General features: G+C 48.1%; 5 protein-coding genes across 5 annotated transcripts; 4 read left to right on the top strand and 1 right to left on the bottom strand.

Moving 5' to 3' along the window:
* Positions 1 to 1,609: 1,609 nt before the first annotated feature.
* On the top strand, positions 1,610 to 3,176 carry LAJ45_08325 (uncharacterized protein; the record flags this gene model as incomplete). The annotated part of the gene is made up of 2 exons (XM_046117876.1): positions 1,610 to 2,028; positions 2,156 to 3,176. 2 exons carry the CDS (start codon positions 1,610 to 1,612, stop codon positions 3,174 to 3,176), a joined length of 1,440 nt encoding a protein of 479 aa, XP_045968802.1.
* Positions 3,177 to 5,216: 2,040 nt separating this feature from the next.
* On the bottom strand, positions 5,217 to 6,317 carry LAJ45_08324 (uncharacterized protein; the record flags this gene model as incomplete). Its single annotated transcript, XM_046117875.1, has 4 exons — positions 5,217 to 5,495; positions 5,558 to 5,866; positions 5,925 to 6,254; positions 6,312 to 6,317. The coding sequence occupies 4 exons, from the start codon at positions 6,315 to 6,317 to the stop codon at positions 5,217 to 5,219; spliced, it is 924 nt and encodes a 307-aa protein (XP_045968801.1).
* Positions 6,318 to 7,561: 1,244 nt separating this feature from the next.
* Positions 7,562 to 8,295, top strand: LAJ45_08323 (uncharacterized protein; the record flags this gene model as incomplete). The annotated part of the gene is made up of 2 exons (XM_046117874.1): positions 7,562 to 7,680; positions 7,752 to 8,295. The coding sequence occupies 2 exons, from the start codon at positions 7,562 to 7,564 to the stop codon at positions 8,293 to 8,295; spliced, it is 663 nt and encodes a 220-aa protein (XP_045968800.1).
* Positions 8,296 to 12,527: 4,232 nt separating this feature from the next.
* On the top strand, positions 12,528 to 14,278 carry LAJ45_08322 (uncharacterized protein; the record flags this gene model as incomplete). Its single annotated transcript, XM_046117873.1, has 3 exons — positions 12,528 to 12,818; positions 12,917 to 13,552; positions 13,652 to 14,278. 3 exons carry the CDS (start codon positions 12,528 to 12,530, stop codon positions 14,276 to 14,278), a joined length of 1,554 nt encoding a protein of 517 aa, XP_045968799.1.
* A 5,611-nt stretch (positions 14,279 to 19,889) lies between these two features.
* Positions 19,890 to 22,215, top strand: LAJ45_08321 (uncharacterized protein; the record flags this gene model as incomplete). The annotated part of the gene is made up of 9 exons (XM_046117872.1): positions 19,890 to 19,913; positions 19,987 to 19,988; positions 20,667 to 20,786; positions 20,933 to 20,961; positions 21,031 to 21,234; positions 21,336 to 21,411; positions 21,490 to 21,731; positions 21,842 to 22,012; positions 22,115 to 22,215. The coding sequence occupies 9 exons, from the start codon at positions 19,890 to 19,892 to the stop codon at positions 22,213 to 22,215; spliced, it is 969 nt and encodes a 322-aa protein (XP_045968798.1).
* Positions 22,216 to 22,530: the final 315 nt, after the last annotated feature.

Raw genomic sequence — 22,530 nt, 5'->3', positions numbered from 1 at the left:
AACTCGTTGCTAAGACAGCGGCGAGGAGCAGATATGTAAGTACAAGCAAGTATTTAATGGATGTTGCTGTCTGGATGGCTAAGTGTGGAAGCCGCGACACATTGCGGAGATGAATAAACGGGCCAAGATGAGCTGCCCAAAGAAGAACGACAGATGAGTTGGAGTATGTATGATGTGAAGTGGAAAGGAAGGGAATGCGCGGGCAGAGAGTACAGCAAGAGTATGTAGTCGATCGATAAATCTCTCTGAGGCCTGTGAAAATAGAAGAAGTGGACGAAGTGGAGAGAGGCTCTTTCCCCTCGGTGACACCGGCCAGCAAACTGGTATTGTAACTTCCCCAAGAAGTTCGGTGACTGAATTATGGAGTGACTGACGGTGAAGAACGTTCTCAACCTACTATGTATTCCCTGTAATCTACAGTGCTGTACCTGTCGTGCTCCGGGAAACGCACAGATAGTTATGGATAGCTACATCAAAAACACTTGTCGGGCTCGTTCCTATTATTACTTTGTTTTTCCAATTCTTCTCCTTCTCTCCAATGGATGCTATGAATTCTCCTTTTTTTCCTCCCTTCTTTTTTCTCCCCCTTCTCCTTCTTCGCTTACTTTCCCTTTCTGGTTGAAGAGAGCAATGAGGTAACGATAAACGCAGGTGGAGGGGAAGAAGCGGGAGAAGCTCAGGGGAGATCAACTGGTGACAGTTGATGAGCCAACTCTTTCTTCTTCTTATTCCTCTTCTTTTCGTCCGTATGTATGTCTGATGTCTTGCTGCAGCAACTGCACTGCACCCCAACAACACCTCTCCCTTGGGCAAGGCAGCACTGGCAAGAGAAACCCTTCTGTGGTGCTCTGCTACCATTCCTGGCTGTGGTTGGTTAGCCAGCTGCACAATGCACACATTTCTGCAACTGCCAGCAGTCCTTCGTTCTGTAGGAGGATTTCCAAAGGGTGCCGGGGTTTCCTGCCTGGTTGCCGTGGCGATGTCTGCTTTGCGCTGGTCTTAGCGAGTGTTTCGTTTATTTACTTTACCTGCAGTGGGTTTAGTTCGGGAACTGTTCCATTCAACCCCACAGGCTATAACCCTTTTCGGCTGCACGTGGCTGAGATGTGATGTCCATTTGTTACTGGCCCTGCCGCCTAGCAACGACCTACATTACACCTCACTCACGAATGCAAACCTCACGATACTTTGACAGAATGACTCCCTCTGCACCCATCATCTATCTACATAGAAAGCTAGCCACGAAGAATTGAAACAAAGGGGGGAGAGGGGTTCCGTGTTTGTGAGAACAGATCAGCACGTATGAGCTTCTTCCCCTCCAATACACAGATGAAGCTTTGTCTCCAAGACCCACTCTGACCTCCAGCTTTAGATTCGGCAATCCCTTTCCCTTTGTATTCGAGACTCTCCATACTGGAAACAATTACATCTGTCACGTGATCCAACCAAAAAAGTGCAAAATATGTAATCGCCGGGTAACACAGCTCTCCCAGAACCGTCGCCCGACGTCATCAAGCCAGCTTGGCTTCACATGTCAACCGGCCAGAACCGTTCTTACAAGTGCCCACAACTCCCGCAAACAAACCACTGCAAACACCAGAAAAAATCCATGGACGACTCGCTCCTGGTCGATTATGACCCAAGTCTCCGTAACCGGAGATACTCCATGAGCGACTCCGAAAATGACGCTGGCCGTGGCGCCCGCCGTCGCCGTGCCACATCACCATCACCCAGCCTTCGCGATATCGGGAAAACGTTGGCCGGAGCAGCCCACCAGGCACATAAGCACCACCGACGCCACAAGTCACGAAGTTCAGACAGCGGGAGCACGCACAGCGATACACAGGAAGGTGGCCACGGTGCTTCGGGGCTGCAGGAACGCATATTTGCGAAGCTCATGCAGCAAATGCTACCAAGCGACTACACGTGGGAGAGCTATTCGGATACACGGGATAAGAGGAAGGATAAGGATAGGCCACAGTTTAGTTTGACGACCATGAGCAGTAACTTCAGGAGATTCAACGCAAGGTAGGAAGCTTCATCTGGTGATCGTACTTGCTGGGAGAAAAGTCTGTCCTCAGGCCTGAGAGCGTGGGATAAGCTCTTTCACCAGCAAGTAGACACTTTTATCCTTTCTAACCTCTGTAATATGTAGAATCGGTGTGGTATTTGTATTCCAGCACCGTTTGATACGGCTCATCCAATGGCGGGAGCCCTCCCACACTCTCGCCGCCCTTGCTGTCTACTCCTTCGTTTGCCTAGACCCCTACCTTCTCGCTGTGCTTCCGGTGGCCTGCGTCCTCCTCTTTATCATGGTCCCCAGCTTCATAATCCGTCACCCGCCACCACCGAGTCTGCACATGGAGAACTACAACGCCCACGGGCCAGCCATCGCGCCTCCTCCAGAGGTAAAGGCAGTTAGCGAGATGAGCAAAGACTTCTTCCGCAATCTTCGCGACCTTCAAAATACCATGGATGACTTCTCTATAGCCCATGACAAGATCATATCATTGATCGGTCCACCAACTAACTTTAGTGATGAAGTCGTCTCATCGGCAGTTTTCATAACCCTACTACTGACCTCTATACTTCTGTTCATATCAGCATCTGCGCTTCCATGGCGCTTCATTTTCCTCATCTCTGGATGGATTGGACTGGCGCTCTGCCACCCGACCCTCCAAGAGCTTCTTCTCGACCTCCATGCAGCACATCTACGCCCCCAGGAAGCGCGCGCAGCGGCATCCGCGGATTCTCTCATCCACTCTGATATTGTCCTCGATGCGATCCCAGAGTCGCGGGAGGTTGAAGTATTTGAACTGCAACGGCTCACTGGCTCCGGGGGCGAATACGAGAGCTGGATCTTTAGTCCGACCCCGTACGAGCCAATGGAACCTAGCAGGATCGCGGGTGATCGACCAAAGGGGACAAGATTTTTTGAGGATGTGAGATGTCCGCCAGGATGGGAGTGGATGGAGGGGAAGTGGACCCTGGATTTGGGGAGTACAGTGTGGGTCATGGAGAGGTACATTGGCGGTGTGGAGATTGAAGAGGAGGGTGAGAGATGGGTGTATGATAGGGTTGGTGGAGAGCAGGGGGCCAGGGGTTTGTGGAGGAGAAGGAGGTGGGTGAGGAGAGTCAAGAGGAAGTACCAGTTGAGGCCGGGTGAGTTTTCATGATGGGGTTTGGCAAAAGGATTTCCCCCTTGTTGTTTATGTGTTGGCGTTGGGCTAGGGTGTGATACTTACCACTGTCTTTTTCCTTCTTTCTTCCTGCATGTTTAGCTATAGTTTAGTTTTAGGCATTTGTTTCATTTCAAACCCACATGTTTCGTTTGTTCCAGGATTCCAAAATTATAACTTACACCATCCCCTCGTGCTGTACCTACCCTCTACTCTCCAACCCCACGCTTCCGACCCTAACTACTCTACCACCCAACAAAACTTATGTAGTCAAGCTCCCCGGGGCCATATCTAGATCTGGTCTCACAACAACACACCAACGACACGTAACCGTTAACAAAAGGCTGCATTGCATTAACTCTGAAAAAAAAATCTCGGGGCTGAAGAAAAATCCTAACCCTAAGTGGTGTTCTACTGATCTAGGTTAAGGGTTCTTCTGGGGGAGGGGGGAAGGCCCGGGACCCCTGGTCCGATTTGAGACAGCCTGCATGGTATGCAGGTATGCGTGCATAAGCATAAGCGCGATCTGTACCGTACTCTAACCGTGGAAGGTGGTTGATATGTACTCGTAGCTTCATGATGTTTCTGAACACGACTGCTATTGCATACCATGCAAAAAAGCGCCAAATCCACGTTTTTGTATGTCATGCAATATTGATCGTGTTCGGAAACGCTGTGAAGCTACGAGTATGTAGGTGCTATATGGGATTAATTGGGTACTCTATGTAGGCACGTCATGGGGATGAGGTGGATGAGGTGCGGTTTTTGAGCGATCGGGAGAGAGGGAGCCTTGCAGGTTGGCGTGCGCGTGGTGGGTATTGTATTGGTGAGGTTTTTTTTGTTGTCATTATTACTGCTGTGTGGTCTTGGTAGAGGACTTAAATTTATTAGTAGGTAGTGTTGTTGTTGGAAGATCAATAGGGATCTGATAGGGGGAGATAACGTAGTAGGTAGGGGGGTGGGGCGTACCAGATCCCAATCGATCTTTTCGAGATTGCAGGTGTGCATAGTAATATAATTACATGATAAGAATATACATGTAGGTACATGTAGGTACATGTAGCTATGAAAAATTGTCTGAGAGGTTGCATCCGCTTATAATCTGAAATTCTTCCACCCATTTTTGATTGTTGCGCCTGATCATTGACACCTACATGTATTAATTGTACAGACCAGCCATACATGTAGTATTATCATTACCTTGATTTACATTTTCATAAGTATTGTCAAAACATAAACAACATCAACCGATTGCAAGAGAACTTGAGGCCGGTAGACTTCCCTAAGGCCTTAACTACATGTAGCTAGGTAAATACCTGGTAAATACCTGGTAAACTTATGCATTACATTACATGTAGTCTTGCCATACAATCCCAACCGTGGCCGCGAGACTTATGTACTTCAAGTAACGCAAGTGACGTGATCAAAGCTTTGAACGGAAATACATGCTCATCTGCTCCACTTAGCTGAGAAATTCATTCTACATTAGGAGCTGCTCATCACTGTGCAGCAGCCAACCGCCATCAGTACTACCACACACGCCAGCCCAGTATAGAAAACATTCTGGCCTCGAGCCACCCTCACAAAGTATCACCAAGCTAGGAGATGTAGCAGCACTAGGCTGCGAACTCTTTTTGCTCTGCTGTGTGGATGGCTGGCTGGTGGTTTGGTTGGATTTTTACTAGCTATAATTGGAGAACCGGTGGGGATAGAATAGAGACCTCGAGTGATAGGTGGAGCTACTTCGAGTGATAGTTTGAGAAGGGGGGGGGGGGGGGGGTGGTGTCTAGGGTCCAGAAACAACACCGAGTGATAGTTCGTGCAAATAAATGCACAAGCAAGTATGACCGACCTAATGATATAGCGGACTAGATAATCGATACACGCAGCAGCAGCAACAATAGACTTCCAATTTTACGCCGTTTTTTTTCGCGCTCATAACGCAATGTACCCACCTCCACCCACCCACTCAAAGACCATACATATGACCCAAAGTTCCCAAGCAAAGCAAAAAAAAAAAACGAGATAAAATTCACACTACCTAAACTGCGCATTAACATACTCGACAAACAGCTCCTTAATCCTCTCCTTGCCCACGCCATGCTGCCTATTCAGCGCAATAAACTGCCTCCGGATCCTCTGCAGCTGCGGCACCGTGATGCTACTACTCGGCAGCTCTAGCGCAACCGCGCAGTCCGCGACCGGCACGCTCCCACCGCCTGCGCCAATGCTCCTCTGGTGCTCTTGGATCAGCGTTACGACGTCTTGCGTGGTCTTGTCGAGCTCGTAGAGGTAGTCGCTTTCAGATGCCGGTTTCTGTGCGGTGTGTTATTTAGCTACTAGAGATGGAGAAGGGTGGAAGGGAAGCGGGGGTGTACGAGAACGGTGGCTTGGTTGGCCTTCACTTTGACAGCGTTCCCGACCATGGCGTCCCAGATGCCGTCCAGGTCGGGGGTCTCATCGATGTACGGAACCGTAAATAGCGGGCTGTCCCACCGGCTCATACCATTCGGCTCCTCATAGCGGAAGATGAGGTTCTCGAGGATATCATCCTCATACGGCATTCCATCACCGTTGCCTTCGCCTTCGCCTTCGCCTTCGTTGCCGCCTTCCTTCTCTGCCTCGGCCGCGGCCTTCCGCGCGCTGTTCCACTCACGACACTTCTCCGGCGGCGCCGCAACGTGGACCTCTACCAGCGTCAGCTCTCCTCCGCTCCACTCATAATATGGGAATCGAGGAACTCACTACGCAACTCGGCGTGAGCAGCGCCTTGGCTTCGCAGAAGAGCTGGTAGCGGAAGCCCTTGATGTAGTTTAGGCCGTCGGCAATGACGACGTCGTCCTTGGTGAGGAGGCGCTTGACGGCGCTGTATTCGGTTGCGCGGGCCTCTTTCTCGGTGCGGGCTTCGCGGTAGACGGTGCGCAGGAGGTTGAGGGTCGAGGTGTTGATGGTGTGGACTTTGAGGCGCTTGATTCGAGGGTCGGTGGAGGTGGTGATCTTGGTGGTGAAGTGGGTGTGGATTTGCTGAGCGCGCTGGGTCTTGCCGGAGCAGGGATAACCGGAGAGGATTATTAGCTGCAGAGGGAGGGGGTTAGTGGTGTCTAGTGTGGTTAGAGGGGAGGGGACACTTGCGGGCATCGTGGTGGTGGTCGTCGGGGGAGTGGTGATAGTTGGGTTGGTAGTGAGAGTGGGTTGGTTTCAGTCGGAGGAGAGGTTGCTGCGTGGTGGGGTGAAGAGCCGCATGCAGGGTGGGGGGCCTGGTCTTTTTTATGAGTGACAGCTTTTGCGCCTCAGAACAGACTGGAGAACCACAATAGGGCAACTTTAGGATAGATTCTGCAGGACCCCTAAAATCATAATTAGTATTTCCTGAATCAATTTTTAGTATTTGGGACTTGATATCATGATGTCGATATCTCTTACTCGAGCTAGATAAAAGCTACAACATGTACTTAAGGTACCGGTCTTTAGGCCTGTCGATCTATCTAAGCAGGAAATCAAGAAGTAAATAGTAAGAGCTAGAGGGGTGATAGCAATACCTAGAGTTTGATTTAGTAGTATCACTTTCTACTGAAGCAAAAAACGGTCGTACCTTGAAAACGGCGGAAGGGATAACTGATTAATATTACTCCAGTCAGTTATTGAATGAAATATCGGTTGCGGTCGACAGCAAGTGCGGTGCAAGCCATGCAAGATATGGCAACTTTGTATCCACACGTATTGGTTATTGTTGGTGTAAGTTGGTCCACAGTCTAGCTTAACTATATAAACGTGTCACCTTTTTGTGTATAACTAGATCAGTAGGCCGGCCCCTTCCACTCCTTCGCAATAGAATCATCCATCCCTTTACTTATTAGGTCTTCCTACAGCAAGCACAGATCTAGCTCGATGGCTTCAAGACGAGGAATATACCTACATTTTAATGCACGCCTATAAGCATCACGAATCGATCTATCCTCGTGCGGATCTTTTTTTTCTACTCAAAGCTCTAATATCCCCACGTGCGTGAGAGCATGCGGCAACATGTACTTGCAACCCTTATTTCCATCATGGCTCAGCACTCGCATCCCAAATCATTCACCATGATTTAATTAAAAGTATAAATCTCCGATAGACACCAGCTACAGCTAGTTAACCTCAAATTTTTAACTAGGTCCAACTAATAATTCTTCCTCCAAACGCCCTAGAGAACCTCCCAACAGCCCAACCCCGCAAGTCTACATATGTAGTTTAGTCAGGAATCCTTACTCGACCCATGAGCCTTGGCGACAAACTCTTGGCACCGCACCCCAGCTCCATTTTTTTCACCAAAAAAACCAAACTCACCATCCCACTATCACCACTATCACCACCTACCAAACTCCCCCAGAACTACAGCAAAAATGGGTCGCGAACTCCAAAAGAAGAAGAACAGATCCTCCATCCCCAAGAAGACCAAGCGCAAAAACCCGCGTGTGCACAAAGTCCGCCCACTCGGCAATGCCCTGATCGCTCAGAACTGGTATGTTCCACCACCTCCGAGAAGGAGTAAATTCCATATTCCTAGATTTTAAACTAATGGGCAAACCGCAGGGACAAGAAACAAACCCTCGCACAGAACTACAAGCGTCTCGGGCTCGTCTCACGCCTCAATGGCCGCGCCGGCGGCCAAGAAACCTCACTCGCTGCCGCCGCTGCCCAGAAAGCTGCTGGTACAAAAGCCCCGGCCTCTAGCAAGCCCAAGCTCGCACCGGGCGAAGCCTTGATTGAGCGCGACGAGGACGGCAACATCATCAACATTGTGTATGGCAAGAGTGCTGAGGAAGCTCTGAACGACGACGACGACGAGGAGGAGGAGTTTACGGGTATCGAGGACACGCGGACCGATATTGTTAAGCAGCTTGAGGCGCAGGCTGCAGTTGTAGTTAGGCGCGAGAGGAACCAGACTGATAGAGAGAAGGCGTGGGTGGAGGCCCTGGTACAGAAGTATGGGAAGGACTATAACAAGATGGTCTTTGACAGGAAGTTGAACCCGTTTCAACAGAGCGCGGGGGATATCAAGCGGAGAGTTGAGAAGTGGGAGAAGTCGCAAAAGAAGGCTGCTGATGCTGCTGCTGCTTCAGAGGAGAAGGCATAGCTTTAGATGGAGTAGTCGCGGTTTTCCTTTCTCTTCTTCCTTTTTTCCTTTTTTCTGTGTTTCCCTTCTTGTAGTTAATCGCTATTTTCGATCCGGCGTTTGTTGGCGAATCTGGGTAGATGAAGTGTATAAAAAGCAGGCCAAAAAATTTCTACTATTGTCTAAAGGCACACACATCTATGATCTAGGAGTACAAGATCTGGGCCAACGGGCAAAGAGCAAGCAAGGGTTTCCTCACACCCCCAAATTCGCTGGTGGGCATAAGCCACCATTACAAACCCGACGGCACGAGTTATGGGTACATACACAAACCTAACCCTCTCATCCCATATCGCGTGCTCACCATCACAATTCACCACAATTGCAATCCCCTGCCGTGGCTGTCGTAGAGCGCATCTGATTGAACGAAATCCAACCCCCCCCCCCCCATCAGCATCCATACCCGCTTAAAAGTCTACCCCACGATAAGCCAATCCCGCGTGCGGCCTGATTCATCCCCATATCCCATAGATCGGGCCGAGATTTGTCAGGCATTGCGATAGCATCCGGTCATAGAAACAGATGAGAAATTTTTTTTGCGTCTTGTCACTCGTCCCCATCCCGGTCTATTTCTATTCTGGACGTAGAGCAGATCCTGGATGTGACATGTAGAGTGGTGCTTCGCCAGTGTAACAAACAGGCAGGGCAGGACCGGGGATCGAAACACTCTTTTTCTTAATTGCTCTTTTCTTCATATGATTCCTAGGCCGCTTCTATGTTCCTACACGCGGTTATGCTTTGCCTCGGCGTTTCTTCGGCCATTGCATTGAGGATGTGTGAGGAGTAGTAGGAGTGTGTAGGAGTGTGTAGGAGTGTGTAGGAGTATGTAGGAGTATGAGGCCGGAGGGGGTGGATGGGTAGAGTGCAATATCCCGGGTTTGAAACAGATATGGGACGATCATTGACCTCCGGCTCCCCCTCATCCCCCCACTACGTATGCCCCATGGAAGGAAAAAAAAAAAAAAAAGCTTTCTGGTGAAGAAAAAGCAATGCATACATAGGGATAACGAGCGACATCTGCAGAGGTGCAAATGCGGGCATATGCATTGCATTCATAATTCACCATATGTATAATGTATGCACTCTACATCTAAAAATTCACCATAGAGTAATCTGCCATGATATCTTCTGCATCGCACCCTGGGAGGAGTCCGAGGAGGAAGGACAGAGGGAGGTGCATGGGAGGTTTGCATAAAGGATCGACGCCGCCCCCATCTGCCGGCGGCGTTGGTGCTGGCCTGGTTCGTGGTATTGTGTTGTGTTGTGGTGTGGTTTTTGTGCCTCTAAGCTTACTCTACATATAGTACTCCTCTACGGTGGGGGAAAGGAAAGGGGAGGGAGAATAGAGGGATAGGTAGGTAGATAGGCTGAATTGAATTGAGTTGAACACGAAATCCAACGGCCGGAGATGTGGAGATATGTATGATATGTAGCTACAATTATACGCGATGGATGTGATCCTCAGGTCCCAGTGCCTGCCAATACTTTGCATATGCCTGTCGTAGATAGCCGCCGCCTTGCTCTAAAGTGTAGGTACCGGAGAACATGCCCCCACAGCGCGCGGCGGAGGAGGGGTGGAGGGGTGAAAATTTCGGTAGGCAGGGCAGAAGGCAGGTGTGATCGTCGATGAGAGGTGGGTAGATCGATTATCATGGCCTACCATACATACCGGCAGGAATTGGATGCAGCTGCCATCATGGCCAGGGGTGGGTACGTATGTTTAAATTTAAATTAATTGTTTCTATAATTTGTTTTTTCTTTTGCTGCAGAGAGTAGAGAAGAGGGTAGAGCAGAGGGGAGAGATAGCTGGTAGTAGTGGTACTTGTTATACGGTAATTAGGAGAAAAGTTAAGAGTTAGTATATGGTTTATCCATCCAAGCTTCCTGACTGGTAGACAGTCTACAAACAGTCATTCAGTCAGTTCAGTTCAGTCAGTCACAGGGCGGGTAAAATGTTTCGCTGGAGCATCCCGGCGGTTCGGTTCCGAGCTAGCGAGTAGAGTAACGTAGGCCTTCTGTCGTACGAGTTTTCTGGGTCGATGCAGCGAGAACGAAACGAAACGAAAGAGCTACATGTCGCTACACTCTCACGGGCCATTGGATCATGTACATATGCAGGTAGGACATGCGCAGGCCAGGTGAGGCATAGGTAAGGTGGAAGGTATGGGTACGTACATAAGGGTTGCCATCTGAAGGTTTCCCCATGTTTCTACGGATGAATTGGGGTCGGAGGATTATGAATTGGATTGGATTGAGGCAATTAACCTGAGGGGAGAAAGGAGGAGTAAGTACGTAGGGGGAGGTGTTGGTCGTGGTAGAGGAGGAGGAGGTGGTGGTGGTGGTGGAGTAGAGGAGAATGTAGGAAGAGTGTTTAATAACGCACCTCGGGAGGAGGCTAGCCAGTTAGAATTGGTGCTGTAGCTGTGTGGTGAGCTAAACAAGATAGTAGAGTCGAAAGCAAGACACAGACTCACGACACACGGCACACCCCAAAAAGTATGTACTAGTACTTGAGGTAGCGAGAGATGTACCACCGCTGCAGAACTACTACTACTACTACATGCATTACTTCATAACTTACACAAACTAACAGAAGACCAAGATTAACCTCACCGTGATGATGATCGTGTCAAAGGGACGAACAAACGTACGCTCAGGACCCCTCCGCTTCTAACCGGGCAGGCATGCTCTTAATGGGGATGGGGTCTTTGTTGTTGGAGGCTCACGTGCAGGGCAGTGCTGTTTTTAGTGATGCATTGCCGAACATGCAGGCCAGGAATCAAGCATCGCGAACAGCCATTTACAGAGGCCTGGAACGCCTGGAATATCGCCGTTTGATTTATTCTTCCGGGGATCAGATGTCAGCGTCAGTGATTGGGTTGGGTATGGGTATGGGTATGGGGTATGGGTATATCGTACATAGGCAGGCAACGCACACGACTCATGATCTCACAGAACGGTGTGAGTACATACATGTCTGAATGGTAGAGTATGTAGCTGCTCTGTGCGTATCGTGCGTATATCCAGATGTAGAATACCTTACACTCCTCGAGACTGATGATGATGGTGATGATGCTGTAGAAGGCCAATGATCTCCAGAAACCAATCCACCATTGCTAGCTAGCCAATCCACTGGACCCGGAAATCGGAGAGGCAAAAAAAAAAAAAAAAAAAACTGGAATGAGCCACCAAGGTAACTAGGTATCGAATCTCTCTAACTGTTTTGCTTTACATATGCCACCCCTCCCCCCCCCCCCCCTCCTCCTCCTCCTTTCTCCATAGCACATCATAGCCCTTCCATCCCACCATTAACCCCTCCATATTCGGCAGCGGGCCGTTTTGTTTCTAGATGGCTGACTGTTGCGGCGGCGGCCCTCTTATTCCCGGGGGCAAGATCGAGGGAGAGAGAAAAGAGAGATTTCTCAGCATTCGCGCTAGCTAGCAACGTTAACCTGTGAGAGAAAAAAAAAATCTCTCCGTCATGACATGTTGGGGCCGGAAGATAAAAAAGTATATGTAGATATCGTATCACACTCTCTCTCTTTCTCTCCGCCTCTTTCCTCCCCACTCTTCTCCTCCACTCTCCCTCCCTCAAAACCCCCCCACAGTTATTTGTCAGTGAGAAGTACCAGCTACTTAGTATTATTTCTCTTGCATACAACAAGTACCTCCTACATATACTGCCCTGCCCCTCCTCCTCCTCCTCCTCCTCCTACTGCTTCTTCGCTTCAGCATTATCATCGCATGCAGACTTAACCAACATACATAATTCCATATCACTGGCTGCTGCTGCTGCACACGGGCATCATCCGTCGACATCTACATACCTATTTTTGCCTCCGCGTGTGCCCGAGACATAACTCCATTACCGGTTGAATCCGCCGCCCGTTAGACAACACCCAGCCAGGGCCGCGGGTGTTAGCACCTCCCTAATTACTATTATATACCTCTCGCCTCTCTACTCAAAAAAATATACTTATATATCCCACCTCTCCACCCCTCGCTTCATAAAAAAAATTTCTTTCTCTCTCTTTTGGACTGGACTGGTCTGATTTGCTCCTGTCTACCTGCCTGCTTGCTGCCGACCCCTGCTACTGTAGCTGCTGCTGTTATCTTATCAATCTCCCGGCATTATCATCATCATCTAACGCCACCACCACAACCCATCACTCGGCCACAACCCATCACTCAATATGATCCCACCCATCCCAACCCTGCAGGAGTACGGGCTCTCGCCCAATTTTGGCTTCCTGCCCAATGTCGACCCCGTGGCACGCATCTCGTCGCCCTACTATGAGCCCTGGGAGAAGGTCGCAGACAGTCTGCCAGAGCTTATTCGCACAAAGACGGTCCGGGGAGTGATTGATGCCCTCCCAATGCTGAGTCTGTACCATCTGGAGGGCGAGGGGGAGAGGAGAAGGGCCTATGTTGTGTTGGGGTTTTTGACACATGCCTATGTGTGGGCTGGGGATGAGCCTGCTGAAGTAATCCCCCCCCCCCCCCCTTCAGAGTCACAAGAATTGGAATTGTTACTACTCTCATGAGTGAACTATTTTACTGACATTCCCCTCCCCCCCCACAGTGCCTCCCAGCCACCATCTCCGCCCCCCTCCTCGAGCTCTCCGACCACTTCGAGATCCCCCCAGTGGCCACCTACGCCACCGTCTGTCTCTGGAACTACCACAGCCTCAACCCGCACCAGCGCAAAGACCTCCTCAGCAACCTCCGCACCATCACCACCTTCACCGGCACCCACGACGAGTCCTGGTTCTACCTCATCTCCGTCGCCATCGAGGCCCGCGGCGCCGCCAGCATCCCAATCATGCTGCGCGCCATCGCCGCCGCGCGCGAGAACGACGCCGACACCGTCATCCGCGCGCTCACCATGTTTGCCGACCACATCACGGACCTCGGCGAGCTGCTCGACCGCATGGACGAGGGCTGCCACCCGAACGTCTTCTACTTCCAGATCCGCCCGTTCCTGGCCGGCAGCAAGAATATGGAGGACTCGGGCCTGCCCAGGGGCGTTAGCTACGAGGACCGCGCGGGGAATAGGAGCTGGCAGAAGTACTCCGGGGGAAGTAATGCGCAGAGCTCGCTGATTCAGACGTTTGATATCATTTTGGGCGTGGAGCATCGACAGACGGGGGAGAGGAAGAATCCGAGTGCGGAGCAGCTGCAGGGGACGGCGCCGCCGGCGCAGAATAACTTTATCCAGGTTTGTATTTCTCTCACTCATATTTTCTTCTTTTTTTTTGATATATATATTATATACACACATTGTAGGTATAGGATGAGTTGCTAACACGCTGCCCAGAACATGCGCTCCTACATGCCCGGCTCGCACCGCCGCTTCCTCGAGCACCTCACCACCGTCGCAAACATCAAAGACTACGCCAACGCCCATGCCGACAACCTCGCCCTCACCGCCGCATACAACAACGCCCTGCGCGCGCTCGCCCACTTCCGCACCATCCACGTGCAGATGGTGACGCGCTACATCATCCTGCCCTCCTCCGCCGAGAAGAAGCGTATCGCCGCGCTCGCCGCCGCCTCCTCCACCATCGGTGCCAACAACAACAACAAGCAGCGCCTCCCGCAGGGAATGGCGCTCGACGAGCCCCGCCAGGGCCTGGCGAGAGACGAGGCCTCGCGGAAGGGCTTGAAGGGTACGGGCGGAACGCAGTTGATCCCGTTCTTGAAGCAGGCGAGGGATGAGACGACGGAGCCGGCGATTGGAGAGGCGCCGTCGCTGGCGCCGCCGTCGGCGGCTGGTGTGAAGAGGCCGCAGAGGGTCGCTAGGCCGCAGAGGGTCGCTAGGACGCCGACAGACTTTGCGAGGAGCTGTAATGTGAATGAGTTTGAGGACCTGAATCCGGGGTTTGTGGGGCTGGCGGGGGCGTGGAGTGCTGCGGATGATGCAGGGGGGTTGTGTCATTCTTGATCAGTTACGTTTTTCGGTTTTTTTTATCCAGTTATTTTTTCATATCAAGTGTTTCACGTTGGGTGGATGGTTTATAGCTAATATTTTGCGTTTTTATTTGTTTTGAAATGGCTTCTGTAGAAGAAACAGTAGAACCTATCTCTCCTCTTGTTTTTTTTTCTTGTTTTCTTTCTTTACTATTGTACATTCTCGTCTTTCCTTTTTTCTTACCATGGGATTGTTTTGGAGCAAATGGTGTTTTTCTTTTATTTCTCACTTTTTCCCACTCCGTCTTTGTTGTTTTTTTATTTCTAAAGGGTGTTAATCTGAATTTCTTTTTTATATCTGCCTGTGGTGGCTATCTTGCTTTTGGTTTTTTGACGTTTCGTTTCTTAGAAAACTCGGGGGTGCACGGTGAAGAATCGATTGGGGGAAGGGGGGGGAAAGGAGCAACAGAGAATAGATTGCAGTCTGCGCAATTACACCATGTGTGGAGATCGATTACGAAACGTTTTAGCTTTCTGTCTATGGTCCATGAGTGTCGTGTGATGGACTACATGTATCTTCACGTGTAGCTAACGAAGTTATGGTTAATGTCGAGTGATAGTTCATGATTGGTCTCGGCGCGAAGAAACAATGAGCCAAAAACAAACAGAAGGTTTCAGTGCCGCCTTTAGCTTCGTCGCTGGTGGGATTTAGTCAAGTGGTCTGGTGGATGTACAAGAAACTTAAGTTTCTCGCATGCATGGCCGGTTGAGGAATGCCGGCTCATGTGCTCCTGTGCTCGGGGACTGTCTAGAGGCCGGATTGATTAGTATTAGCTGGTAGAAACATGATGATAGATAGATGGAGGGTTGTAATCAGTTTTAGATTGTTCTATAGAAGGGGGTTGCTCATGGACAGTGGAACTTCTCGTATTCTTTTCTCCTATGCTTCGATTTTCCTATCTTTATTCTGGGGAGAAGATACAGAATACAGACTACTATCGTCTCATTATTACCTTCGATCCTTCTCGTATTCCCCGTAAGGTTTACTGAAACTATATCATCAATACGGATACGCAGGCCCATGCATATACACATATTTCCGGAACGTAGATAGATTCCGTCCGAGGATCGGGGTTCGTACCGCGCACCTACCAGCTATTTCCGTCCCTCAACAACTGCAGGTGCACGGCCGGTGGATACATACCTCTGGAGAACGGCAGATAAGCCGGGTTGATCTGGTCTTTCTTGGAGAAACGCTCTTGACCGATGGGCGTGTAGTATGTACACTTAATTGCATGCCTATGTTGTCGCTGAGGATCAGGATATGATGATGGTGCCCGCATGAGCTAGATCATTGAGCTGCTGACCCTGCGCTGTATACGATATTGTATCTATTTGTAAAGGTATATGTATGTTCTGTGCAGAGTTAGTTATCACGAAGTGGGGTAGATATTGTGTACATGTGTCCCCTAGCACAATGATCCACCCTGGCAGCTGCAGTATCAATGATACTTTTCCAGCCATCACCCCTGCACTTGAAGAGATCTAGATAATATCAAGCTTGGACAGTGCTTGGGGGACCTCAATTGCTGCCTGCCATTTTATTTATTCCAAGAACGGATATGTCGTGTTTCGTCAGCTCCTTGGCGGTAATCTTGGAATTGGAGCTGTGATCGGGGCCGGAGGTTAGTGATGATAAACTGGTAAGACGTGATTTATTGCAAAGGACGGAGTCTGGTTAACCATTTAATTAACCCACAATAAAGACAGGTATCTCCCCACTACTTGGTGACCACGTACCCGCTCCCTCAACAGACCAAGTACACGCTTCTCCAACTGACCAACCGCCATTGTTGTCCCCTATTGACAAGTGAGCTATAATCAATTCTCTTTCATTCTTCTCTATATTTACCCTTTATTGGAGTTATCATTTCTCGCTCTTATTCTTTCTCTATCTGGCCATAGCTGGAGAAGATATAAAAAGCTTCGTGGGGATTCGAACCCCCCCCCCCCCCCCCCAGAAAGGATGTTTTGAATTTCGCTAGCTATTTGACTGTACTTGAGAAGCTCTTGAGATATGTTCATTTAGCTTTGAGTGGCACAAACGTACACTTCACTTTGAATGGCAAAGATAAGGCCTAGGAATGAGAAATACACCGGAATTGAAGTTGTGCGTAGATGGTTTGTACTCCCCACTCCACTAGACATTAGAGCATTATAGAACTTCGAGCTCAAGGTGGTCAGGGGGTGTTGTTTCAGTCAACAAGGTATTAACAGCCCTAGGTCTGTCAACCTCATGATCTTCCTAAATATAAACTTCAATACACATATGTGAACTTAGGGAGACAATCTGCATTGAGGCATGACCATGGAGCGGTTTTTTATCGCTGGTTGATGTACATCCCTTGTGATAAAATTTGTGGTTATAGCCTAGTTCATCCAAAAATTGGCATACTGGAATCTCTCATCCCTGAGTATTCAAGACTAAGTGATCTGCATGAGCGAGTGGGATTATCGCCCAAATTCATAAATAAATAGATGGGTGCAAGATCAAAGATAAGCGTTTGCCTCTTCTGGACTCTTAGGCGAGATGTCAGTTTAAACGATGTCTGTGGAATTCTCGCCTACTTCGGCGAGTCAATAGTGAATCTTATTCTTCGTTTAACCCCCCGTACTCCCAGTTACACCTAGCACTGGTTCTCGTGGCAAAGTTTCGGTTTCAAACGTTGCATTATAACATACATTCGGCAGTTACAAGTACTTGATAAAGTCAGTGCCGAGTACTCGAAGGTAATGTAGTGCCTAAAACTGTGTTATCATAATAATATAAATATTTAGAATTGTGGTTTCTCTTTATAGCTTGTTGCATGAGATTTAGGGCTCAGAGGAGATCATACATTATATCTGGACGTACCTCACGGGTGTAGTCGTACTAGTGGTGAACCCTCCAATATGAAATTATATCTTGAACTGTGACACCAATGATAATATCAATGTGGTCCACGAAGCAGATCGAGGCACCACTTGTGTCGTCTTGAGGTAGCCTGAGAAATGACCCCCCACGAACTTGGAGCCGATAAGACTCGATTCAACATACTTTCCCTGATTGAAGTTTTCAAAAAGGTTGTCAAACATTGAGGAACATCGAGGAATATGGTAATCCGAGGTAAGCCTCCACGAGTCAGAGGCAATTCGATACCCCCTTCCTCCTTATCTTAAAGTGCCTCGTGAATCATGCTCGACCGTACCACACTGAGGGATGTCCATGACTGGAATGTGTTCGTAACTGGAACAGTCGAGCGCTCCAGTAGCTGGTCTATCAGTGTAGCAACACACCGTTTGTAGCTTTTTGTAGTATCAAATGACCCATCTTCTGTGAAAACCTATATAACGGGAACAAACACACCTCAATCAAAGCCTTTCGTGGATCCCATAATCAGTATAACTTGAGGTAGTACAGTGCGCACGCATGTATGTTGATGACGCCTGAGGTCTGTGATTGGTCCTACTATAGATTAATTGAAGGGCAAACATGATGGGTTGAGTTCTATACCGAGGCATATGCGAGCTGAAGAGGAGTCCACGTATTGTCATCTTTCGGTGCGCATAAGATCGAGGAAGGTACTTTAGGTTATGTGCTCATCTGCAAGCAGGTGCGTACCTCACAGTGAGTCAACGAACTTTACTTACAAGCCTTGGACCACAGCTCAATGTAAGGTGCACCCCACATCACTAAACATTATAAATTTCTGATTGCTACATAGCTCTGTGGTACGTTCTTTCATGCACTAGAAAATTGTTTAGAGAAGCGGATTATGCAGAACGCTGAAGCAGGCGCTAGTGCGGATTGTAGTCGAAGCGCGCGCGACAGTGTGCCGACAATAGTTGTGCAAACCACACTTCATTACAAGGCTATCGGTGCCTTAGACGAGGCCAGCGCCTTTCCTTTCAACATTTGCGAAAATAACCAGCTTGGGGTGCGCATTGAATTGAGTTATATAAAGCCGCCGTTCCTCTCGATATCTCATTCCCAGCTTCTCCGGCTCCTTTGAAGCTCTTCATCCGCAAATATTTATGGCATATAGCAACATCCACGTGTGCACCGTGGACAGCAATATGGCTGCATTGCTTTACAATCTGGTTTTCTATCATCTCAAACATCAACGATCGATGTGAGAGTCGCCTGCTTTATCCTAAGCGTGGATTCTACGCCTACAATCTAATCTTCATCAGAGATTGTGGATATTCGGTATAATTTTTAAGAACATATATAACCAGCGCTGTTACAAGTATCTACCAGCTTAATAAACCAGCAAGACTGACAAGTAATAGGTGACACATACAAGATGTTTGGATACAGCCGACCTGTATCGAACAGGTTAATCAACTGCTAAGAACAGCAAACAATCTCAAACGATTACTCTTCTACTTGGTGCACCGATACTTTTGCAGACCTACTCAAGGGTGAAGAAGGACGCACCATTTCATATATCCGACAATTCACCAGCAGCAAATTAAAGATTACACGTCAGATACAAGGATTTTCAGTTGATGAAATCTCCTGCAAATACCATGACTTGGAGAAATGTGTTTTGCCCGGATGGTATTAGAAAATTACAATTTGGAGAGACCGATGCTCCCATAAGCTGGTACTTGAGGAATGATGAATTATATTACATCACCTACTGTGGAAACAAAAAATCTGCTTTAAAGAACTCATAAACAAGGCCATATATATACCAGGAGTTGCTCGATGTTCCTCTGCATATCAATTCCCAAACTCGACACCACCGCTCATGGTCCATCAAACTCAACAAAGTCAACTAAAACGGTATATACGCATGGCGCATACATATATACAGTCGTTCACCGTCGCTTGACGAATACTGCCAGTTGACGAATACTGCCAGTCGACGAACAGGTGACTTTGGGCTAATAGAAATTAAAAGGACTGGCCGGAGATCTCGTAGTTTGGCTGTTGCTTGAGTGTTTCTTGCCGTACTTGGAATCCCTGTTCATCAAGTGGCAGTATTCGTCAAGAGACGGTGAACGACTGTACTCTTTTAAAAGGGTCGCATAGAAAAGTTATAAGCTAAGAATGGTATAACTATCTCTCAATTATACAAGATAAACTATACAACAATTACATTTTGATAAAGAGAAACATCTTCTATAGCCTCCGAAGGCTTGGTGTTTTTTAAATTACCAAATCCCTGAATTGTCATAAATCGGGTGATAATCCATGAGTCACATGATGCACCGCACTGTGGGAAACGACATCGATCCTATGCACAACTACATAGCATTTAAAGATACAGCAGTTATTCATCATCATATCAAGCCGTGCGCGGTTCTCGGCTGATTTGATAAGTCACGAGCCCCATAGTGCCCATCCCGTGTTTACGATTTGTGCGAGGATTTATATATTGCTAATATTTGCTGATATTAGATATTACCAAAGCCCAAGATGCAAGTCCCTCACACTCAAATGTAACCACAATTGGATCTTGCATTCTATTATGTGCAGGATTATTACCCGAAGGCCATCGAAATGTTGTTGTATTAAGCTCATCATCAATTAGAAACCTGAATATAAATGAAACACTAAGGGTCCTTCCATTCACTTGGAAAATATGCATACTAGGATGGGTATCCTGATTTATCGTAAGGTTTGTATAAATCCCCGCTCCATATCACACAACCACAAGATGATTGATCAAAGCTGACACGCAGGGAACCTAGGTGTAACACTGTGCAAGAAAGTGCATAAACGGGAGTAAGAATTCTCTAGCGGCTGGAGTGTGATGTGAAGCAGCATCGACAGACTGGCCCTTTACTGTCTTTTCTTCATGTATCCAGGACAAAAAAAGATAAAGTAGAGGTACGGCCAACACGGGTGGTATAGCCTGCTCTGCTTCATATCAAACTGTTGCTACCTGGCTGGGTTGTCTGTCGAATTCAGGCACCATTTGACTATCTATCCATCACCCCTGTTCGCGAGCAATCACTTGATTGAGCTCGCATATATTGGAGTTAGTCTAAGTTGGGGCTGATATTCTCCGGGGTGCCGAAAACGTGGATCTGTCAAGGAAAAAAGAAAAGGCGAGACTCGGCGCCTTTCCCGTCCCTCGTAGGAACTATCCCTATCAACAGTAAATTGGAAGACGAAACGACACCTTGCTCCCCATCGTGTTTCGACCACACCCTGCGGATCCTGGGGACTTTTTCGGCGTCTCGAACGATGTTAAATCATTGAATACATGTACCTTCTTAAGTTTATTTGGCTAAACAATCGTTCGGAGGCTGCAGACTTCCGAGAAACTCATTACATGTAGTTTTACATGATGTGTATCACTCACTCACCACATACATGCGTTGATAAACCAGCCTGGCATCGGCCTAAATAATAAACAGATCTCTAGGGCTTGGGCTTATGAGAATAAAATTATTGACCAGTGCTTGTTAGATGGTACAAAGCCCGATAGCCCCGAGCTAGGTGTCCTAGACTCCTGGCTTACTGGCCGGATACCAATCACGGTAGTGTGCGTCAGCCCTAGGTCGCGCTGGGCGATATCATGAGAGCCCCATCCCGCAGATGACCCTCGCAGAAACAAACGACCTTCTTAGAAACTTTCCATTGCCATCCCTAATAGAAGCTTTTTCAGTTAACTAACCATAATCAAAAAAGAATCATGGCTTCTGCCTGTTGTGTCCAAGGTGAATATATCCAGGCCCTCTTCAACTAATTCAAGCTTAGTGGCACTGCCGCTGACTGACGCCCTGCAGGTACTCTCCAAAATGATTCGCCAAATGGCACTGTAACCGTTATCCACGGTCTCGATACCTATGTCGCGTCTGGAGACTCCTCAAAGGGAGTCATTGTAATAATACCAGACGTATTTGGCTGGCTTTTGATAAACACTCGTCTATTGGCCGATGTATACGCTAGGAAGACTGGCTTGTCGGTTTATGTCCCTGACTTCATGTTTGGTTAGTCACATGCCACTCCTGTCGCCATATTTTCAAAACTTTGCTAGCTACACGTTGAGATGTGGGGAAGTGACAGGATTGACATGAGTGTACTACTGCAGGCGATTCATTTCCAGTAGAGAATATGCAGGTCTTATCACCCGTTGATGGTACAGTCCCGACTATGACAGCAAAAGTGTACGTATTATTATACCTACTACCCCCACTCTCATGTCACGTATCCAGTTGGAAAGCAGTTTATTGACGGAACACTAGTAAAACTCTAGGGAAGCTTGGAGCTTGGATGTTTCGCCATCGAGAGGCCGTTTCATGGAAGATAATCAACGGTTTCTTTGAAGCAATCCACAAAGAGAACACTACCCGCAAGGTTTTCGTCTCCGGTTTTTGTTGGGGAGGAAGATATGCTTGCTTGCTCGCCCAAAGGGAGAAATGGCTTTTGAGTGATAGGACTTATAGAGAAGGTGGACTTGTTGATGCTGTGTTTGCGGCACATCCATGTGAGTCCTCCATTTTCACCGCAAGTCACGTAGAAAAACCGGCACCCGTGAACGGAAATCGGTGTGGATACTCTGCAACAGCAGCTAATCATAAGCGCATTTCGAAATAGCTCTGCTTGCAATTCCAAAGGATATAGAGCTCATTGCGAAGCCTGTGAGTTTTGCGATGGCTGAGGAGGATGAACGTCTCCCTATGAAAGACGTCGAGAAAATTATAGAGATTCTCGGAAAGCAGAAGATGTTTAAGAGCGAGGTTGTTACTTATGACGGCGCCAAACATGGTGAGTTGACCCCTCCGCATTCCTCTCCCCTTCGAGCTCTTCGGGAACGAACCGAGATAAAGATTAAATGAGGGATATATTTTAACACGTCACGAGCACTAGGCTTTGCTTTGAGGGGAAATATTGAGATCCAGGCTCAGAGGGAGAATATGGAGAACTCCCAGGACCAGGCGGTGAATTGGTTCAAACAGTACCTAGACTAGCTAGAACCCACGGATGCAGCCCCAATATCAATATGAAATAAGGGCTATGAGCTATGAATATCACAATATACCTTCTTATTCTTTTTTTTTTTTAGCTTAATGCTCAGGCGTAATTAGTTAGCTTAGATTTTTGGCTGGTAATCGCGATGGTTTTTTTATTTTATTTATTTTTGGGGGTGTTTAGGTACGATAACATACATCATTTTGCCGGATACCCAACTGCTTTTCTGGGTCCAAACATCTACCTATTGTGAAATTTATAAGCACGATTTCGTTTTTTTGAGTTGTCTGGGGTCAGCATTGAAATCGCCATCT

The sequence above is a fragment of the Morchella importuna genome (genome assembly GCF_003444635.1).
Source record: "Morchella importuna strain M04M26 chromosome Unknown Morimp01GS029, whole genome shotgun sequence".
NCBI classification, from domain to species: domain Eukaryota; kingdom Fungi; phylum Ascomycota; class Pezizomycetes; order Pezizales; family Morchellaceae; genus Morchella; species Morchella importuna.
Note: the sequence above shows the minus strand (reverse complement) of the source record. Positions and strands in the feature narration are given on the sequence as shown.